General features: G+C 45.0%; 1 protein-coding gene across 5 annotated transcripts in view; it reads right to left on the reverse strand.

The window, feature by feature from the left end:
• The window catches only part of ELF1 (E74 like ETS transcription factor 1), an 82,381-nt gene that overhangs the window by 31,628 nt on the left and 29,300 nt on the right, over positions 1-21,453 (reverse strand). For 2 of the 5 annotated variants that reach the window (XM_032226481.1, XM_032226480.1), the window contains exons 2-3: positions 2,496-2,552; positions 1,398-1,658 (exon numbers count right to left, since the gene is read on the reverse strand). In XM_032226481.1, coding sequence (XP_032082372.1) covers positions 1,398-1,469 — 72 coding nt within the window. In that variant the 5' untranslated portion in view covers positions 1,470-1,658; positions 2,496-2,552. Of the gene's footprint in view, positions 1-1,397; positions 1,659-1,817; positions 1,883-2,495; positions 2,553-21,453 lie in introns of those variants that run through there. The other 3 variants (XM_032226479.1, XM_032226478.1, XM_032226482.1) reach the window with 2 other exon arrangements.

The following is a 21,453-nucleotide window of genomic DNA, read 5'->3' on the forward strand; positions in this document are numbered from 1 at the left end:
GGGATGTTCCATAACTGGAGGTTTTTAATAGCAATAGCAATAGCAGTTAGACTCATATACCGCTTCATAGGGCTTTCAGCCCTCTCTAAGCGGTTTACAGAGTCAGCATATTGCCCCCAACAACAATCCGGGTCCTCATTTTACCCACCTCGGAAGGATGGAAGGCTGAGTCAACCCTGAGCCAGTGAGATTTGAACCGCTGAACTGCAGCTAACAGTCAGCTGAAGTGGCTGCAGTACTGCACTCTAACCACTGCGCCACCTCGGCTCCTAGTTTAAGCAGATACTGGACAGCCACTTGTCTCGAATGGTATAGGATCTCTGGCCTGAGCAGCGGGTTGGACTAGAAGACCTCCAAGGTCCCTTTTCCAGCTCTGTTCTGATTGATTGAGTGAAATGTGCATAAGAGTCTTTTCCGCTATCAAATGTTCAAAAGAAAAAAAATGGATAGGATAGGATACGTAACAGGATTGGAAAAGGCCTTGGGGGTCTTCTAGTCCAACGGTCACCAACTGGTGGTCCGTGAGAAAATTTTGGTGGTCCGCAGAAAAATGATTTGCATTTTTTATATTGCACTAAATCAGGGGTCCTCAAACTATGGCCCCTGAGATGGCTAGGTGCAATGAACGCTTGTTTTGCTGCAGAGAGTCTCCCCCTTCGGGGTCTTTTTGTGGGGGTCGGAAGGGGGCAGAAATTCCCACTTGGGGTCTGCTTCAGCCTCCTGGTGGGGGGCTTTGGGCGAAGGCTGGAGGGAAGCAGCGCTGGTGGCGAAGAGCCGGAGGGCCTCGTTCCAGTGGGACTGCATCATGGCCTGGAACTGGCTGACCATCTCAGCCCACTGAGCCTCCAGGCGCCGGCGCCTGGCCTTGCACTCCCGCAGGTCTTCCCTCTGCTTGGAAATCCTATGCTCCTAGTCCTCAGTGAGGTGCTTCCGCTGAGCCTCCTTCTTGATCAGATCCAATTTGAACTGTGTTGTTTTGCCAACTCTTTCTCCTGGGGGCTGCTTAGCTCCAGCAACTGCTTCCTGTTGGGGCCCTAAGGAGCCTGGGCGGGCAGGTTAGGCGTGTCTGGGAAGGGAGGGGCAAGTAGAGGCTGTCGAAGCGTCCCTTGTTGCGAGTGACACCAAGCTGGCCATGCCCACCCAGTCACATGACCACCTAGCCACACCCACCCAGCCGGTGATTAGGCAGATCATATTAGTGGCCCGCGGGATTTAAAATTATGAATTCCCCAAGGTCCGAAAGGTTGGTGACCCCTGTCCTAGTCTAAACCCCTCCCCTGCTAGGCAAGAAACTCTCTACCATTTCAGACACATGGTGGTTCAATTCCATCTTAGTAAACTTTAATGTTAATGCAAATGAATGATCATCTCTTTTTTTTTTTAAAGCTATTTCCTACCTGTTGTTCATCCTCCATGACATTGCTAGCAAACTCAAACATCAACTCATTTTGCTGCACCAGGGCGGCCATGCTCGAGCATTCCAAGGTCTCAATTCAGCATGGAATTAAAAATGCTCCTTCAGCATCCAGAAAGCGGATTGACTATCGCCCGGGAGGAGTTTGCACGGGCCAGGAGACGCCAAAGTTACTCAGAAGCCGGGGAGAAGAAATCCTTATTCCTTTTGAAGTGACGTTCAGCACTGTTTCTTGAAAAGCCCCCTAAAAAAAAGAATAAAAAAAAGAACAACAGGAAGATTAAGTCAGTATGAATAATCAAAGAAAAATGCAAACGGCGCAGATACGAATTAGGTCGTGCTTTGGTTTGATAAGACTTTGCTAGAGTTTCTTAAGAACAGATAAGAATAATGGGTGACTTACAAAATGTGAAGCATGTGTCTTTTGCCATTTCTTTCTCTCCTTCTCTTTTTCTCTCTTTCTTCCTCCTCTCCTTCTTTCCCTCTCCCTCTTTCCCTCTCATTCTCTTTTTTTTTCTTTCTCCTTCTCTCTCACTCTCTCTCCTGTCTGTCTCTTTTTTCTTCTCTCTCCTTCTCTTTCTCTCTCTCCTCTCTCTCTATTTCTCGCTCCCCCCATTTCTCTCTCTCCTCTCTCTTTCTCTCCCTCTTTCTCTCTTTCTCTCTTTCATTCTCCTCTCTCTCTCCTCTTTCTTTCTTTCCTCTTTCTCTCTCTCTCCTCTCTCTTTCTCTTTCTCGCTGCCCCTATTTCTCTGTCTTTCTATCTCTCTCCTCTCTATTTCTCGCTCCCCCCATTTCTCTCTCCTCTCTCTTTCTCTCCCTCTTTCTCTCTCTCTCTTTCATTCTCCTTCTCTCTCTCTCCTCTTTCTTTCTTTCTTTCCTCTTTCTCTCTTTCTCTCTCCTCTCTCTCTCTCTTTCTCGCTGCCCCTATTTCTCTGTCATTCTATCTCTCTCTGCTCTCTCTTTCTCGCTCCCCCCCCACAAACACACAAAGATAAACAACACACACACACACACACAACTACCAGGAAGAAAGTTAAACGCTAACAATGCAGCCTGAAAACAAGGGCTACCGAACACCCACCCAATGCTAGCAGATCCGTTTTACAATGTCAATCCAACGTCTCTCTTGGCTACGCTTCTGTTGAAAAAAACAACAACATTACGACGTCACAATCTCTCAGATTGTGTAAAAACAAAACAACAAAAAAAGACGTCTTGGACCCTCTTTGTAACCAAGCAGACATGGAGGCATATTTCCTTCCAACACCCCTAACCAGTCGCTGCCCCAGTTGTACAAAAACACACACACACACACACACACAGACAAGCAACTTCTTATCTCTAAAACGGGCTTGTAAGCAGCAGGAAGGAAGCACGGGCCACGTCATGGCAAACGAAACTTGCAAAGGGAGCTTGAGAGACAGAAATGCACCCCTATGTGCTGGTGGGAGGGGGGGAGAGAGAGCTTTTCGTTCCCCTCCCTCTAACTTCTGATGCATAAGGTTGAGCTAACAGAGGGAAGCAGGAAGGGATGAGTTCGATCGCAGAGCCATTAAGCCACAGCCTGATTAAAAAAACGCAAAATCGAGCAAGGTAGGGCATTGATAAAGCTGGTCCTCGACTTACGACAAGTTCGTTCAGCGTCCGTTCAAAGTGACAACAGGACCGGGGGGGGGGAGGAGGGAAAGGGACGTGTTTCTCAGTTCTATCCTTCGCCGCACACACACCCCCACACACACACACAAACACAGAGTCCCCTGATCAAAATTCAAAGGCTGGGCAACTGGCATGTACTTATGACGGACGCAGTGTCCCAAGGCCAAGGTGATGATTCCCCTTTTGCCACCTTCCGACAAGCCAAGTTAATGGGGACGCCGGATTTGCTCAACAACCACGTTAATAACTTATCAACTGCAGGGATCCACTTAACAACTGAGGCAAAAAAGGTAGCAAAACCGGGCAAAACCCACTTAACAAACGTCTCACTTAACAGCAGAAATTTGGGGCTCCATTGTGGTCATATGCCCAGGGCTGCCTGTATATGTGTGTGTCTGTGTAGAGCGGAGCGGAGCAGAGTACTGGAATGAAGAATAGAGTAGAGTAGAATAGAGTAGAGTAGAATATTGGAATGAAGAATAGAGTAAAGCAGAGCAGAGCAGAGCAGAGCAGAGTATTGGAATGACGAATAAAACAGAGCAGAGCAGAGTATTGGAATGTAGAGTAGAGTAGAGTAGAGTAGAGTAGAGTAGAGTAGAGTAGAGTAGAGTAGAGTAGAGTAGAGTAGAGTAGAGTAGAGTAGAAAATTGGAATGAAGAATAAAGCAGAGCAGAGCAGAGTATTGGAATGAAGAGTAGAGTACAGTAGAGCAGAGTAGAGGTAGAATATTGGAATGAAGAGTAGAGTAGAGCAGAGCAGAGTATTGGAATGAAGAATAGAGTAGAGTAGAGTAGAATATTGGAATGAAGAATAAAGCAAAGCAGAGCAGAGCATTGGAATGAAGAGTAGAGTAGAGTAGAGTAGAGTAGAGTAGAGTAGAGTAGAGTAGAGTAGAGTAGAGTAGAATATTGGAATGAAGAATAAAGCAAAGCAGAGCAGAGCATTGGAATGAAGAGTAGAGTAGAGTAGAGTAGAGTAGAGTAGAGTAGAGTAGAGTAGAGTAGAGGTAGAATATTCGAATGAAGAATAGAGTAGAGTAGAATACTGGAATGAAGAGCAGAATAGCATAGAATATAGAATGTATTTGACCAAGGGTAATTAGACTCACAAAGGAATTTGTCTCCAAATCAGATAGACAAAAAGACTTTAGAAAATGGAGGTCAAACTTTAGATAATCAGCCTGCAATTCAAAAATCTGCACCAATAAAAGTAACTAACAATTCCAGTACACATTATTGTAGATTGGAGTTCCGTAGGAGTTAAGGCGAGTTGGAAATAAGGCTTGTGCCTTTGATGCTATAGTAAACCTAGGTGATGATGGCGAACATGTGGCATGTGAGCCATTGGTGGCATGCAGAGCCCTCTCTGTGGCATGCGTGCCGTCGCCAGCTGCTCTTCTGGTTGCTTGGCTGGTCTTTGTGGACACCGGAACACCAGAAAATGCCCCCCAAAACAGCCCCCCAAATGGCCCAAAACATGGCCATTTTTCGAGCCATTTTCCAGGCTCTTTTCCGGGCCATTTTCAGGCTGTTTTTTGGGCAGAAAAACAGCCTGGAAATGGCCTGGAAAATGACCCGGAAACAGCTGGGAAAGCGGCCAGCTGGATTTGGGGTTTCTGGGTGCTCCGACACGCAGAAAGACCAGCTGGCTGGCGTGAATGCATGTGCTGGAAATGCCAAGGCCAGCTGGCCGGCACACGCATGCACTTAAGCCAGCTGGTCTTGGGATTTCCGGCACGGGCGTTCCAGTCTGGCCACTCAATGCCGAAAAGGTTCGCCATCACTGACCTAGGGTCTTCGTTGTCTTGAGTGCGAATCCTGGTGATTCCATGGGAATGTTTGAGTCCTTTTCTTCCGCTCTCGAAAGCCTAAGTGGTTTGACTATATACAAAACAAATACGGGACTAAGAAATTCCAGATAGCCTATGCTTAAGATCAGGAATGATTTAAATTGTTTAAAGTCAGCTTAGCAAGAAGAAGCTAAGATCAATGTAGAGATGTTACTAACCTTTTTTTAATTATTATTTTTTTCTCAATATATTTTAGACTGTGTTTGTTAAAAATCTATACCGTGTACGGGCTCTGGGAAGTCGGGGGGGAGGGGGGGTTAGGGGGGGAGGGGGGAGGGAGGGATATATACTAGGTTAGATTTCAATGCAATGTGACTTCACATGTATACTGTTTTTCTATAATTTCTCTGTAAAAATAGGATAAGTTAAGTACACTGACATATAGTAGAAATACACCAAGGGGAGGAGGAGCGGGATAGAAGAAAGACGGGTAGAGAGGGACGGGAGAGAGGATGGGAGGGAGGGTGAGAAGGATGGGAGGGAGTGGACCGGGAGAGAGGAGTGGTAGAGGGGGAGGAGAAGTAAGGTAGAGGGGGATGATGGAGGGAAGATAGAAAGTTGGAGGGGGGGATGGAAGAAAGAGGTGTATGGAGAGGGGAAGAGATATATTGGGTTTGTATTTTGGGGGGTATTGTTGACAAGAGGAATTGCTATGATTATTGTTTAATGTTGTATGGCGCCGGCTATGCACAGTATGTATGTGAGTGTATGAAAATGATAAAATGGAAAATAAAAACTTTTAAACAGAAAGCCTAAGTGGTTTGGCAACTACCTTGGCATCAAGCATTGCTATCACACAAAGATTGAAAATGGTGTGTGTGTGTGTTTATATTTCATCTGCATAAGGACCAATCCCAGCTATGTTGGGACGTGAGATTCAAAACAATCTGAGATTTTTAAAAAAACATTTGTGGAAGTAAAAAAAAAATTGTCCACTGGACTTTGAATGCTCAGCTGTTAAAAAAAATAGTTGTAGGCCTTTGTATATTCATATCTATCATGCTTCTGGTTTTGGGCCAGATCTACGTCCCCATTTCTGTGACAGAACTGTCATCTTCAACACTAATAAGGTGTTTTCTGAGTCTGATGAAGGAACATTTCATCAATCATTTGGATGAGGGAATAAATGGGGAACTCATCAAATTTGCAGATGACACCAAGCTGGCAGGAATAGCCAAAACTCCAGAAGACTTAAGGCTCAAGATACAGAAGGATCTTGACAAACTTGAACATTGGGCACTATCTAATAAAATGGAATTCAAGGGTGAAAAGAATAAGGTTCTACATTTAGGCAAGAAAAACGAAATGCACAGGTACAGTATGTGTGGTAGTTCGTTCAATAGGAAACGCACAGGTACAGTGTAGGTGGTATCTTGTGCTCAATAGTAGTAACTGTGAGGGGGATCTTGGAGTCCTAGTGGGCAACCATTTAAATAGGAGCCAGCTGTGTGCAGCAGCTGCCAAAAAAGCCAACACAGTTCTAGGCTACATAAACAGAGGGAGAGAATCAAGATCCCGTGAAGTGTTAATACCACTTTACAATGCCTTCGCTGGCTGGGGAATTCTGGGAGTTGAAGTCCAGACATCTTCAAGTCGCCAAGGTTGAGAAACACTGTTCTAGAGGGTCCTTGAGGCCACTGGGCGGTATATCTGTGTCCTCAGGGTCACCTGAGTGGAGCAAATGGTTCCTGTAGTCTGCAATTTTGTTCCCTCTGGAAATCCCTTCCTACTCCCACACCATTCCAAGGGTCTTCATCCCAAATTGTATAGCTCAAAAGTTCTGTAGAGATTCTCCGCCATCCAGGTCACCGTTGTCCCAAAGGGGCTTTTTCAGGAGGCAACTGGACTTTCTTGTTTTTTTTTTCTTTGAAGACAATTTCATTTCTCATCCAAGAAGCTTCTTCAGCTCTAACAGGATAACGGAGACTGGAAGGATTTATATGCCTTGCAGATTATTAGTCATTTGCATTCCCCCCCCCCCTCTGGAAATCCATTCCTACTCCCAAATTGTATAGTTAAAAATCTGAAAGCAGCAGCTTCTTGGATGAGAAGCGAAACATCTTCAAAGAAAAAACAACACCCAGAAAGTCCAGTTGCCTCCTGAAAAAAGCACCTTTGGGACAACCATGACCTGGAGGATGGAGAATCTCTACAGTCTTTTAGCTATACAGTTTGGGAGAAGAATGGTGTGGGAGGAGGAATGGATTTCCCAGAGGGAAAAATTGCAGACTACAGGAACCATTTGCACCACTCAGGTGACCCTGAGGACACAGATAAACCTCCCAGTGGCCTCAAGGACCCTCTAAACGGATGCAAATGACCAGCTGTCTGCAAGGAATATCAGTCCTTCCCCTCACACCAATCCAGTCGCAGCTGAAGAAGCTTCTGGGATGAGAAGGGAAACATCTTCAAAAGGAAAAAAACAAGGATGTCCAGTTGCTTCCTGAAAAAAAGCCCCATTAGGACAATCATGACCTGAATGATGGAGAATCTCTACCTTTAGCTATATAATTTGGGATGGAGACCCTTGGAATGGTGTGGGAGGAGGAATGGATTTCCAGAGGGAAAATTGCAGAGTACAGGAACCATTTATGTCACTCAGGTGACCCTAAGGACACAGATAAACCTCCAGGTGGCCTCAATGACCCTCTAAAAGGATGCAAATGACCAGCTGTCTGCAAGGAGTATAAATTCTTCCATTCCCCACTATCCAGTCAGAGCTGAAGAAGCTTCTTGGAGGAGAAGGGGAACATCTTCAAAAGGAAAAAACAACGATGTCCAGTTGCTTCCTGAAAAAAAAGCCCCATTAGGACAACCATGACCTGAATGATGGAGAATCTCTACAGACCTTTAGCTGTATAATTTGGGATGGAGACCCTTGGAATGGTGTGGGAGGAGGAATGGATTTCCAGAGGGAAAATTGCAGGCTACAGGAACCATTTGCACCACTCAGGTGACCCTGAGGACACAGAGAAACCTCCAAGTGGCCTCAAGGACCCTCTGAAAGGATGCAAATGACCAGCTGTCTGCAAGGAATATAAATCCTTCCATCCCCCACCATCCAGTCAGAACTGAAGAAGCTTCTTGGATGAGAAGTGAAACGTCTTCAAAGAAAAAAACCAGAAAATCCAGTTGCCTCCTGAAAAAGCACCTTTGGTTCAACAATGGCCTGGAGGACGGAGAAATCTCTACAGACTTGCATGCTTACAATGTTTTGTATTTTTTTTAAAATAGATTAAGAATTAGGAAAGAATAACTGGGCCGCTGCAGAGTGGTGGGATCCTTTATGGCCCCTTCATCTTCCCAACATTTCCTAAGAGACTTTTTATTTTTTTATTCTGGCTTCTGGAATTCCAGGACTTTTCCTAACTCTGCAACATCTGAAGGTGTCTTTGAACACACGGCATGTTTGCAAATCAAAGCAGACCGGATCATCGTTAGGACGGTCGCAGGAGAGCCGGGCGGTGCAGGTTTGAGTCCCCCCACAGATGCTCCATGAGGTTCAGTGATGGGAACCCCTGAAAAAAATCCTCTGAGACCTTTGTTAGTCTTTCCTTGGGGGATGTGGTGTGGTTGACTCGGAGGAATGTTGAGATGGCCGAGTTCATGAACAAACCGGTTTCTTCAGCGACGATGGGCGTTCCTAGGGTATGTTGACATCTGAATCCGTTTTTTTCTTCCACATGCAAGTTTTTCCTATGCTGCAGGCTGCCATGCCGCCCCCAAAGCAATGCCACCCTCGTGATGAGGGTTTCAGCTGCTTTAGAAGGTGCTGGATATTTCAAGAAGGTGATAGCCCCCAAAATACCTCCAGATCAACCATGGAATGTGTGTAGGGAAAGGGAGGGAGGGAGGGAGGGAAGGAGGGAGGGAGAGAGGAATAAAGATGGTGGGTGAGTGGGTGGGTGTCACCCAGTCAACTTTCATGCCTAAAGCGGGACTAGAACTCACATTCACCAGGTGATTGGGCCAAAGTCACCCACTCAACTTTCATGCCTAAGGCGGGACTAGAACTCACATTCACCAGGTGATTGGGCCAAAGTCACCCACTCAACTTTCATGCCTAAGGCAGGACTAGAACTCACATTCACCAGATGATTGGGCCAAAGTCACCCACTCAACTTTCATGCCTAAGGCGGGACTAGAACTCACATTCACCAGGTGATTGGGCCAAAGTCACCCAGTCAACTTTCATGCCTAAGGCGGGACTAGAACTTCCAAGCTCCTGGTGATTTGCCCAAGGTCACCCAGCTGGTTTATATGCCCAAGGAGGGACTAGAACTCACACTCACGTGGTGATTGGCCCAAGGTCACCCAGTTAACTTTTGTACCTCAGTGGCTACCCTTCCATAGATACGGAACCCCTGTCATCTATTACTACTTTGTCCGGTTAAGGCTTTCAGACAAGACTTTCTGGTAAAATAAGAGGTGGAATAAATTGGTTGTATCTGTGTTGCATGCAGTATTCACCTGCCACATTAATTGAACCTGTGGATAAATAATAGAAAAAAAAGAGGGCTACTCAGATGTGGCATCCTTGAGCCATGCGCCAAAGCCCACTCTTATCTTCACCATGCTATCGTGCTATCTTAGAAAAAACTTTTCATCCAGACACAAACTTGCAAGCCAACATACTACAGAGACCAACATGCCATCAATTCAGACACAGAAAAGCGACAAGCATTCCTAATGCACTTTATTCTAGAAAACTCCAGCAAAAATAAGCAAACTGTAATATATAAAATATGTAAAAAGATATAAACTGGAGGGGGTTTAGCAATAGCAATAGCAGTTAGACTTATATACCGCTTCATAGGGATTCCAGCCCTCTCGAAGCGGTTTACAGAGTCAGCATATTTGCCCCCAACAACAATCCGGGTCCTCATTTCACCCACCTCGGAAGGATGGAAGGCTGAGTCAACCTTGAGCCGGTGAGATTTGAACCGCCGAACTTCAGATAACAGTCAGCTGAAGTGGCCTGCAGTACTGCACTCTAACCACTGCGCCACCTCGGCTCTTGAACCCCACGGGGCTCTCAAATTCAGGGTATTAAAAACCTACTGAATTGCTGTGACGGATGACGCGGCCTCGCCCGATGACCAATTCTGTAAGCTTATGACGTTTTTCACACTTATGCCCGTTGTACCATCCCCATGGGCATGGGATCAAAATTCAGAAGCTTGGCAACCGACTCGTATTTATGATGGGATTTTTTTGTCTCCTTTTGCGACTTTCGAACAAGCAAAGTCACTTAGACAGTCCCTTATCTGAAATGGCATAGGTTCTCCTGCTTTGAGCAGAGGGCTGGACTAGAAGACCTCCAAGGTCCCCTGCAGCTCTACTCTATTCTAAAGTCAGTGGCGAAGCGAGACACACTCAACAACCGTGTTACTAACTTAACGACCGCAGAGATTCACTTAGCAACTCAGGCAGGAAAGGGGACAAAACTCAACTTATTAACCAATGTCTCACTTAGCAACAGAAATTTGGGGCTCGGCTATGGTCATAAGACGAGGAATACCTTTGCAACTTTGCAGTAATGTTTTTCTTGCTGAAAATACAAGATTCTAATACTGCCAACGTTACTAACTAAACTAAACAAAAAAAAAGTCCATTGTTCTCTTTTTTTTATTGTTGTCTATATGTATTGTTTGTGTAATAAAAATAAAAATTTATAAAAAAACAGAAAGAAAGAAAAAGTCCCCACCCCCTCTTTTCGGCTTTGCTTCGAAAGATTTTTTTAAAAAGCTATATTTTACGCGCTCACGACGAAGTGAAGACACCCACCCACAAATTGTAAAATTACTCCTAAGTGTAACCTCGCTTCCGTGGCGGAGTAAGCCGCCGAACTCAATGGGGAAGCCAGATTCCCTTAACAAACCTGTTACTAACGACTACGGTGATATACCAAAAAAATGTGATGATTAAGGTTGTTAAAATGAGGCGGAATTCGCTTAAGAGCTGTCTCGCCTAGCGACAGAAATTTTGGGCTTAATTCTGGTCGTAAGTTGAGGATGACTTTTCCCCTTCCATTTGCTTTCAACAAGGATCAAGATAAGCTACCCAGGTCTTTTACTACAGCAGCTGATACAATTCAGCTAGACTTGAAATTCCAGTTCTTGTACATTGCAGTCTGTTTTCCCAGGAATTACTCTGTCCTACCCTCATGTCAAAATACAAACAGCCAGCGCTGCTAGCTCTTGTAAAAACAAATCATTACATACCTAGATATATACATATATGTCCGTACTTGTTGGCTTTTTTCTCGTTCAACCTCTTTCAATGAGAACTGGACTCCTCCGCAGGATGTAAAATACCATTAAAACCTCCTGTCTGTGGGCCGCTTTGTGTTTAATGAGGACTAGGTGATCTGTCAGCCCAGCAGTTCCAGGAAAAAAGAAACGTATGCCAGTCCTCGCCGACAAAGTTGATCAGAAAACAAGATATTCGGCGGAGTTTGATTTTGAAAAATATGGTTCATGGATGCTAAACAACACAGCTGCATATGGTTCCACCACAAATGCGCGTACGACAAAAGCGCGTGTGACTAAAGCGCAGTGACAAAACCGTGCCGTCAAAACCGCGGAGACGAATGAGCGCTGAAGCGCGCCGACAACAGCGCGCCGACAGAAGTGTGCTGTAACATAACCCTAAAAATAACCCTAAACCTAACCCTAAACCTAACCTTAACTTAAATCGCGCTTCTGTCGGTGCGCTGTTGTCGGCGCGCTTTTGACATCGCGGTTTTAGCGCCGCGCTTTTGTCGGCGCGCTTTTGACGTTCGCGGTTATGTCGTGCCACGGCTGCATATCAACCTACAGAGATGATGTCTTGAATAAATCATTATTTATTATCATAAATTCTTCTTTAATGAATCATTATTTAATAGAACAAAACAGAGCTGGAAGGGACCTTGGAGGTCTTCTAGTCCAACCCCCTGCTCAAGCAGGAGACCCTGTGTAATTTCGGACAAAGGGCTCTCCAAGTCTCTTCTTTAAAAACTCCAGTGCTGAAGTACCCACAACTTAGCATGTACCATAGGGTTGGAAGGTATCTTGGAGGTCTTCTAGTCTGACCCGCTGCTCAGGCAGGAAACCCTATACCAGTGGTTTTTGGTGCCGAACTGCTTGGTTGGCAGAAGCTGGGACAAGTAATGGGAGCTCACTCCGTTACGCGGCGCTAGGGACTCGAACGCCATGAATCGAAAAGCAAAAGAGGAGGGGGGAAATGATTTGCTCCTATTCCAGAGGCGAATACAAAACCTTAACTGAGATAAAATTAAATTATCCAAACCCGGATGAGAGTCTCGTTTGCTAATTTCTTTTTTTTTTCTTTTTTCCCCCCAACCGCAATCTCTTGTTAGGAAACTCCCTTTGTTGTTTTCGGAAGTTCCCCCGCTCCCTCTCTACCCAACGCTTGCTCTCATTTTGCTCTTCAGCTATTTCTTTTTCTCACTAAGGGCAGTCCTCAACTTACGACAACTGAGCCCAACACTTCTGTTCTTAAGGGACACATTTGCAAAGTCAGCTTTGCTCGGTTTTACGACCTTGCCTTGCCCCAGTTATTAAGTGAATCTGATAAAGTTAGCAACATGGTTGGTGGGGTTTTTTTTCTTTTTCTTTTTAGATTTTTTAATACAAATTATACATATTATAGGGACGAAACGTTGTCTGGGTCTTTTATTTCACCTCCCCTCATTCACATAGTCCATTTTACATCAGCCTTGTTTTCACTTTCAGCCAAATTATTCTCTTCCATTATTTTTCATCTTTATGGTTATTTTTCTCTTACTACATAAACAATATCTTCCATTGCCCCTTTGTAGTTTCAGCAAATTTTCATCTCTTATTTTCTCCACTGATATATTTTGCTACAAACAGCGTATAGCCTCAAATTCAATTCAAACTTAGAGAGGATTTCTTTCAGTTTTTTCTACATTGAACAATGTACTGTAATAGCAGAGTTGGAAGGGACCTTGGAGGTCTTCTAGTCCAACCCTCCTGCCTAGGCAGGAAACCCTACACCGCTTCAGACAAATGTCTATCCAACATCTTCTTAAAGACTTCCAGTGTTGGGGCATTCACAACTTCTGGAGGCAACTTCTGTTCCACTGATTCATTGTTCTAACTGTCAGGAAATTTCTCCATAGTTCTAAGTTGCTTCTCTCCTTGATTAGTTTCCACCCATTGTTTCTTATTCTACCCTCAGGTGTCTTGGAGAACAGTTTGTCTCCCTCTTCTTTGTGGCAACCCCTGAGATATTGGAAGATGCTATCATGTCTCCACTAGTCCTTCTTTTCATTAAACTAGACATACTCAGTTCCTGCAACCGTTCTTCGTATGTTTTAGCCTCCAGTCTCCTAATCTTTTTTCTTGCTCTTCTCTGCACTGTTTCTAGAGTCTCATCTTTTCTACATCGTGGAGACCAAAACTGGATGCAGATATTCCAAGTGTGGCCTTACCAAGGCCTTATAAAGTGGAATTAACCCTTCACGTGATCTTGATTCTCTCCCTCTCTTGATGCAGCCTAGAACTGTGTTGGCTTTTTTGGCAGCTGCTGCCCACGGCTGGCTCCTATTTAAGTGGTTGTCCACTAGGACTCCAAAATCCATCTCACAGTTACTACTATTCAGCAAAGTACCACCTATACCGTACCTGTGCATTTCGTTTTTCTTGCCTAAAAGTAGAACCTTCCTTTTTTTCACCATTGAATTTCATTTTGTTAGATAGGGCCTTATTACTATTCTCTTTACATTACAAATCTTTACAACTCTTAACACGGTTGTTAAGTGAATCTGGCTTCCTCGTGAATTTTTGTGCATGATTCCTCCCCCTCCCCTATCCCTGGGACGCTGCACCCGTCGTAAATATGAGTCGGTTTGCCAAGCTTCTAAATTTTGGGTCACGTGGCCTTGGGACACCACAATGGTCATAAGTATGAACCAGTGGCCAAGCATCTGAATTTGGATCTGTTGCAGATGTTGCAAAGGTCGTAAGTGTGAACAATGGCCCCAAGTCACATTTTTCAGAGGCGTCGTAACTTTGAACGGCTGCTAAATGAACTGTGTGAGATTTGCACAGGACTCTGGAAGCCAACGAGCGCTTTCTGCACTCCTTAAATCCCAGGAGGAAAATCCTGACAGTCTTTTAAATAAGAGTCAAGTAGAATTAGCAGTTCCTCAAGGTTAGATTCCCAGAGGAGTTTTTGGAGAGCGGCCATTGGACGTGTTCCCAAGGGCAGCAACTCACCGTTAAGAAACCTTTTCTCGCATAAAGTATGAACTTCATCGCTAAACACGGGAGATTAATGCAATTTTTAATCTTCCGTTCTTTCATACAACATACAGCTAGCTTGCCAAACTGACCAAACATTATCATAATATATGTAGATATATATATGTGTTTCCCCAAAAATAAGACAAGGTTTTATTTACTTTCGACCCCTGGCCTTATTTTCGGGGAGGTCTTATTATTTTTGAGGTGCAGGAGGCGGCGAGCGTGGTAACCTTATGGTTGCTGCTGGGTGGCAATATTTTCAAGAGCGGGCTTATTTTTTGAGAAGGGCTTATTTTTGGGGAGGGCTTATTTTAATACATGCACTCAAAAGCCCGATTGGGCTTATTATGCGGAGAGGGCTTAATTTCAGGGAGACAGGGTACATAATTTTGTATTTATTTATTTATTTTGTCATGTTTGTGTATTGTATATTGGAGGTGGTGACCCTTTATGCAACGGAGTTTCATTTTAATGTATGCTGATCTATTCCATTCCATTCTTCTGTATGCTATTCCATTCTTCATGCTATGCTATGCTATGCTATGCTACGCTATTCCTATTCTATTCTATTCTATTCCATTCCATATTCCATTCCATTCCATATTCCATTCTATTCTTCTGCATTCTATTCCATTTTGCATGCTATGCTATCCTATCCTATGGTATTCCTATTCCTATTCTATTCCATTCTATTTTTCTGCATTCTATTCCATTCTGCATGCTATTAAATTCTGCATGCTATGCTATGCTATGCTATGCTATGCTATTCCTATTCTATTCCATTCCATATTCCATTCCATTCCATATTCCATTCCATTCCATATTCCATTCCATTCCATATTCCATTCCATTCCATATTCCATTCCATTCCATATTCCATTCCATTCCATATTCCATTCCATATTCCATTCTATTCCATTCTATTCTTCTGCATTCTATTCCATTTTGCATGCTATGCTATCCTATCCTATGCTATGTTATTCCTATTCCTATTCTCTTCCATTCTATTCTTCTGCATTCTATTCCATTCTGCATGCTATGCTATATGATATGCTATTCTACTCTATTTTATTCAACTCTATTTTATTCTACTCTACTCCATTTTATTCTATTCTGCATGCTATACTACTCCACTCCACTCCACTCTGCTCCATTCCATTCTTCTGTATTCTATTCCATTCTGCATTCCCTTTGAAAGTTTTCGTTCACACAAGGAGTTTCTCCTGTATGTTGTCCTCACCACAATTGAGGCCAAAATTTACGTTGCTAAGGGAAGCATTTGTTAAGTGAGTTAGTTGCCCCATGCTACACAGTTGTCAAGTGAGGCACTGCACTTATTAAGTCAGCGACGCAGGGTTTTTAAGTCACGCAATCAAAATCCAGAGGCTTGGCAACTGGCATGTACTGACGACGGTTGCAGTGTCCTGATCCCCGTTTTGTAACCCTCTGCCAAGCCAAGTCAACGGGGGAAGCCAGGATTCGCTGAACAAGAAATTCATTATCAACTTGAGAACCGCAGCGATTCACTTACCAACGTCTGCAAGAACGGTCATAAAGCGGGGCAAAACTCACTTAACGATGGTCCTGCTTAGCCACAGAAACGCTGGGCTCAATTGTGGTCACAAGTCCAGGACTTTTGTCTGCCTCATACCCTCTTCTCGTCTGATGAAGGATTGCAGATAAATTGTTGTGGCCTCTCGGCCACCGGCCCCTCCAGCAGCCGAATAAGAGGAGGAAGAGGAGGAGGAGGAGGGGAGTGAGGGTCAGCATCAGGGCAACCTGAGCGCTCCAAGGGGGGAAGAGGGAATGGAGCTGGCAGAGAAGAGAGAGACAGAGATGGAGCCTGGGCTGTCCGTCAGCCCTCGGATGGGGAGTCAAGAGCCCCCAGGTCTGGAGGTGGCTGATGAGGAAGAGGAGGAACAGCTGGTCCAGTGCCTGATGTGATGATGCACAGAAGGCAGAGAGGAGAGGAGAGCAGTGGAAATCTATGGGCCGGTCCTTGGGACGGACGAGACATCGCTGCTAGCAAAGCCCCACCCAAGCTCTGGGGATAAAAGGCAGGGGGTGGAGATGAATAAATGTGGCAGAGGAGAGGAGAGCAGTGGAAATCTATGGGCCGGTCCTTGGGATGGACGAGACATCGCTGCTAGCAAAGCCCCACCCAAGCTCTGGGGATAAAAGGCAGGGGGTGGAGATGAATAAATGTGGCAGAGGAGAGGAGAGCAGTGGAAATCTATGGGCCGGTCCTTGGGACGGACGAGACATCGCTGCTAGCAAAGCCCCACCCAAGCTCTGGGGATAAAAGGCAGGGGGTGGAGATGAATAAATGTGGCAGAGGAGAGGAGAGCAGTGGAAATCTATGGGCCGGTACCTTGGGATGGACGAGACACTCGCTGCTAGCGAAGCCCCACCCAAGCTCTGGGGATAAAAGGCAGGGGGTGGAGATGAATAAATGTGGCAGAGGAGAGGAGAGCAGTGGAAATCTATGGGCCGGTCCTTGGGACGGAAGAAACACTGCTGCTAGCGAAGCCCCACCCAAGCTCTGGGGACCAAAGGCAGGGGGCAGAGATGAATAGGTGGGGCAGACAACTTCTCATCTCCTGGATGGACAGCCTTATTAGCCTGCGATGAGAGAGAAACTTTTTGCTGGCGCTCCTATTAAAGGAAGCATTGCTTCAACTACAGAGGGTCGGCTGTGTTTGGAGGGCTGGGTCAGAACAGAAATTTAAAAATTATGCCGCAAACTTATTTGTGGCCTCTTAGCTGAACCTAATAAAAAGTACTGCCCACAGGAAATACTGGAATATATTTCATTTGTTACACAGTCTTCCTTGCCACCTGATTCACCCAGAATAAAAATGAAAATCGCAGAGTCTGGTTTAAAAAAACTGTATTTAAATCCTGCTGGAAACAGTAGGAACCAGAAGCTCGTGAAACTGAACGCAGGCTAAAAGATTCTGGAAATACAGATCGAGAGCCAGACTAAAACAGGAAATGCAAATCTAGTTATGACCTTTAGTGTCGACCAGAATTGTTTGAAAAGAGGAATCGGTGTCGCAGCTCAACACCTTTAATTCGTAGAGGGTGTTGTTGTTTTTTTAAAAAAAAGGAAGAAGGCGAAGCCATTGAGGCCCTTCTCCTCCTCCATCCTACTTAGTAAATTTAAAATGGAGAGCAAAGTAAAATAGAAGAGGGAGACATTCTCCATCTCTAATAACGTTCAGCCCTCAGGGTTGTGCAAATTGCAAAATACAAAACCGAGTCCTTGGCTTTTCAATCAATCAGAAGAGAGTTGGAAGGGACCTTGGAGGTCTTCTAGTCCAACCCCCTTGCTCAAGCAGGAGACTAAACTAGGGGTGTCGAATTCAAGGCCCAGGGGCTGGATCCGGCCCGCAGGGTACTTGGATCTCACCCGCGGGGCTGCCCTGGAAACAGTGAAGGATTCACCCACGGTGCTTCCGCGGCTGAAACCGTGATCCCCTTTTTGCGACCTCCTGACAAGCCAAGTCAGGAGGGGAAGCCGATCTCACTTAACGACCGGGTTCCTGAGTTATAGAACGACCGCGGTGATTCGCTCGCTTCACAAGTCTGGCAAGGAAGGGTGTGAAATGCGGCAAAAAGTCACAGCTGTCTTGCTTAACAACAGTAATGTTGGCTCCCTTGTGGTCGTAAGTTGAGGAGTGTGTGTAAAGACACAACTCTCAATAATACATGTCTGGAAAGGGAAAGGGAAAGAAAGGGAAGAAAAAGAAAGTGGGGGAAAGAAATCTACTTTTCTTATCCCCTCGTTGCTGAACTTCAGGAAGTCACCCCCCCCACCCCCCTCTTAGAAAAATGAGATATTTTAGGAAATATTAAAAGGGCAGAATATTTCCCCTAAAAGGGAGGCACAAACTCAGCCCCCACCCACCTTTGCCAATGGGCCACTAAGGCCTGGGCTGGTCTATTCTACATAACAAAGGTCTACCTCCTTCAGGCAGAGCCATTTAATTACAACACCCAGCAAGGCTCAACCAAGCCTGGGACTCAGGACAGCCTAGAGAGTTGGCCCCTGCATGGCCCCGTGGGAGCCTGGCAACCAATCAGAATGCAAGCTCAAATTCAAAATTCAAAATCCCAGCCACTCTGCAGCATCTCTTCCCTCTTTTCCCCAGCATATCTCAAGCCACGTGGCCCTGTCCACCGTTAAACCATCTTTCCTAAGCAGCCCCCATGTTTCCAGCGTCTTTCTCCCCACTTGGAAGTGAACCCAGAACGACGTTTCTTCCAACAGAACGAAGAAGTCAGAAAAGTAGATTACCCCCCCCCTCTCTTTTTCTGTTCCTTTCCCTTCCTTTCGTCTGCTGTGGCAAGCCACATTTCCATTCATAACAACAACAACAACAACAACAACGCCAGAAGAAGAATTGGGTGATTGACGAAGTGGGGAAATCACCCAGGGAGGAGAACTGAAGGGTGACCGGTTCACTTGGGCACAGAGTCGATGTGCAGTTTCGCATGTCGCGTGGCCTATGACACGCCTGGAACAACCAACTTTTTACGCAACCCTGAAATATTTTTAACACAGAAAAACCTGGCCTCCATCTAAACCAAAAAGGACAGTGAGCATGATGTCCTCTGGGTGGCCCCCTTTGTCTATTGTACAGCTTTGGGAACATCCCTCCTCACATGCGGGACACAAACAATTCCAACTGCTCCTTTCGGGATGATGCGATATTAGGACATTGCACACAAAGCAACTTTTCCAGAATAACAAAATCACAGAGTTGAGAGGGATCATGGAGGTCTTCTAGTCCAGCCCCCAGCTCAAGCAGGACACCCTGTACCATTTCAGACAAACGGTTGTCCAGTCTCTTCTTTAAACTGTCCAGTGTTGAAGCACACACAACTTCTGGTGGCAAGCAGTTGCACTGGTTAATGGTCCTCGCTGTTAGGAAGTTTCTCCTTAGTTCTAGATTGCTTCTCTCCTTGATTAGTTTCCACCCATTGCTTCTTGCCCTGCCTTCTTATAACAATATTTCTATTATTATTGTGTGGTTAATCTTTGGTGAGATTCACAGCCTTTGGGGCTGGTTGGTAGCTCAACAGCTCGAGTCCTTAACCGAGGACCTAGGAACCGTTAAAGTAACGTCGGACGATATAAGCTGTTCCAAGTAGGGCGTTTTTTTTGTTGAATCAGAATGTTCAAGTCTGATAAATTTAAATTTTCCAAATAGTGAGGTAGCCCTTTGGGTATTGCTCCAAGGGCTCCAATTACAATTGGACACACAACACACAATTTCTTTTTCCACAGTCGCTCAACTTCAATTTGCAAGTCCTTTGTGATTTTTTTTCTTGCTGCTTATCTTCAATTCGTGCATCACCAGGTATTGCAATGTCAATGAACCAAATTATTATATACTTTATTCATTAAACATGAAACTCAGCCAACTGAACATTCAAAAATGCATTACAAATACCAGTGACTGGTGCTAATGGTTGATACGGTTTGCTGCCGGCGTCCTAGGTATCAACCAAGGACCTTCTTAAAATATAAGATGTTCCAAGTAGCACAGTTTTTTGCTGGTGTTATTGCAGGAAGCTGCAATTTGTGGATGTATTTTGTAAAATTCTTGGACATGGTGCCAAGTGCCCCGATGACAATGGGTGTCACTCTTACATGCTTCATCCACAGCCGTGTAGTTTCGATGGCGCGATATTTCATTATTTTTTCTAATTTCTTTCTCTTCGACTCTGGCATCTCCAGGAACAACGATATCAATAAACTGTACACTTCGGCCCTCTACAACTTGTGATATCTGGCGTGTTGTGCTCCAAATGACGATCCGTTTTATTATTCTTATACAATTGTATCACAGCGGCCAGTTGTTTCGTCGGATTTGGCATTGGTTACTAGTCGGGCCTCACCCAGGGGCCTAGGACGTTGTGACGTATTTTCGTAATATGCGTGCAGATCCAAGAAGTGCGGCTTTTTGCATTTGACTGATGGTGATTTTGTCAATTTTTAACTGTTTTAAATGTAATTCCAGTGCTTTTGGAATAGCACCCAGTGTGCTGATTACCACTGGAATTACCACTGCTGGTTTGTGCCATAATCATTGAATTTCGATTTTTAAGTCCTGGTATTTTGCGATTTTTACACATTCCTTCTCATCGACCCTCCTGTCACCTGGTATTGTGATGTCTATGATTGTGACCTTATTTTTCTCAACCAGTGTGATGTCTGGTGTATTATGCACCAGTATTTTGTCCGTTTGTATGCGAAAATCCCACAAGATCTTGACCATCTGATTTTTGGTGATTTTTTCAGGCTGATGTTGCCACCAATTTGTTGCTGTTTTAATATTATAATTTTTGCACAAATTCCAATGGATCATTTGCGCTACTGAATTGTGCCGCAATTTATAATCAGTCTGCGCGATTTTTTTTACAGCAACTGTGTTGTTGTTGTTGTTGTTATTATTATTATTATTATAGCAGAGAATATCTTGACTTCATCTCTTCTCGCGGTCTAACTGACAGGAAGCGGGACTGCAGCTCTGATGCCTAAGTGACAAGCGTTTCCTGCCTTCACAGCTGCGTCTTTTCTTAAGAACTGCTTGTAAAACATTTCGTACTGCAAGGCACAGCGGAGGCGAAGACCGTCCGGTTTCCTTGGCGATATTATTTTGGGGAAGTGGGATTGCTATTACTTTCTAGACCGGTCCAAAGTCAACTGGCTGGCCTTGCGTCTAAGGTGGGGTTGGAACTCGGGGTCTTTTGACTTTCTCATCTGGGGCCTTTAACCACTGCACCAAACTGCTTCTTCCCACAAGCTTTGCAGTGGGGGGGGGGGAACAGCACAGGTAGCCCTCGATTCCCAGGGGTTCGCTTAGAGACTGTTCACAGTTACAGCGAAGACCCTGCAAAGAGGGAGTCAAGGCCGTTTTTCACACACTGACGCCCGTGGCAGCATCCCTGTGTGATCATGTGATCAAAATTCAGAGTTTAGTTTAGTTTTAATGAATTTGTATGCCGCCCAATCCTGAAGGACTCTGGGCGGCTTACATAAAAACAAGTTAAAAATATTAAAAGAATTTAAAATACAAAGGCAAAGGAGTTAAAAGAACACAACATACACTCAACCTTAGTGGGGCTGGACCTCATTTATGAGGTCAACAGCCCCAGGCCCGCCGGAACAGCCACGTCTTAATAGACTTCCGGAAGGCCGAGAGAGTGGGGAGGGTCCGGATCTCTGGGGGTAGATCATTCCATAGGGC

The sequence above is a fragment of the Thamnophis elegans genome, chromosome 11 (genome assembly GCF_009769535.1).
Source record: "Thamnophis elegans isolate rThaEle1 chromosome 11, rThaEle1.pri, whole genome shotgun sequence".
NCBI classification, from domain to species: Eukaryota; Metazoa; Chordata; class Lepidosauria; order Squamata; family Colubridae; genus Thamnophis; species Thamnophis elegans.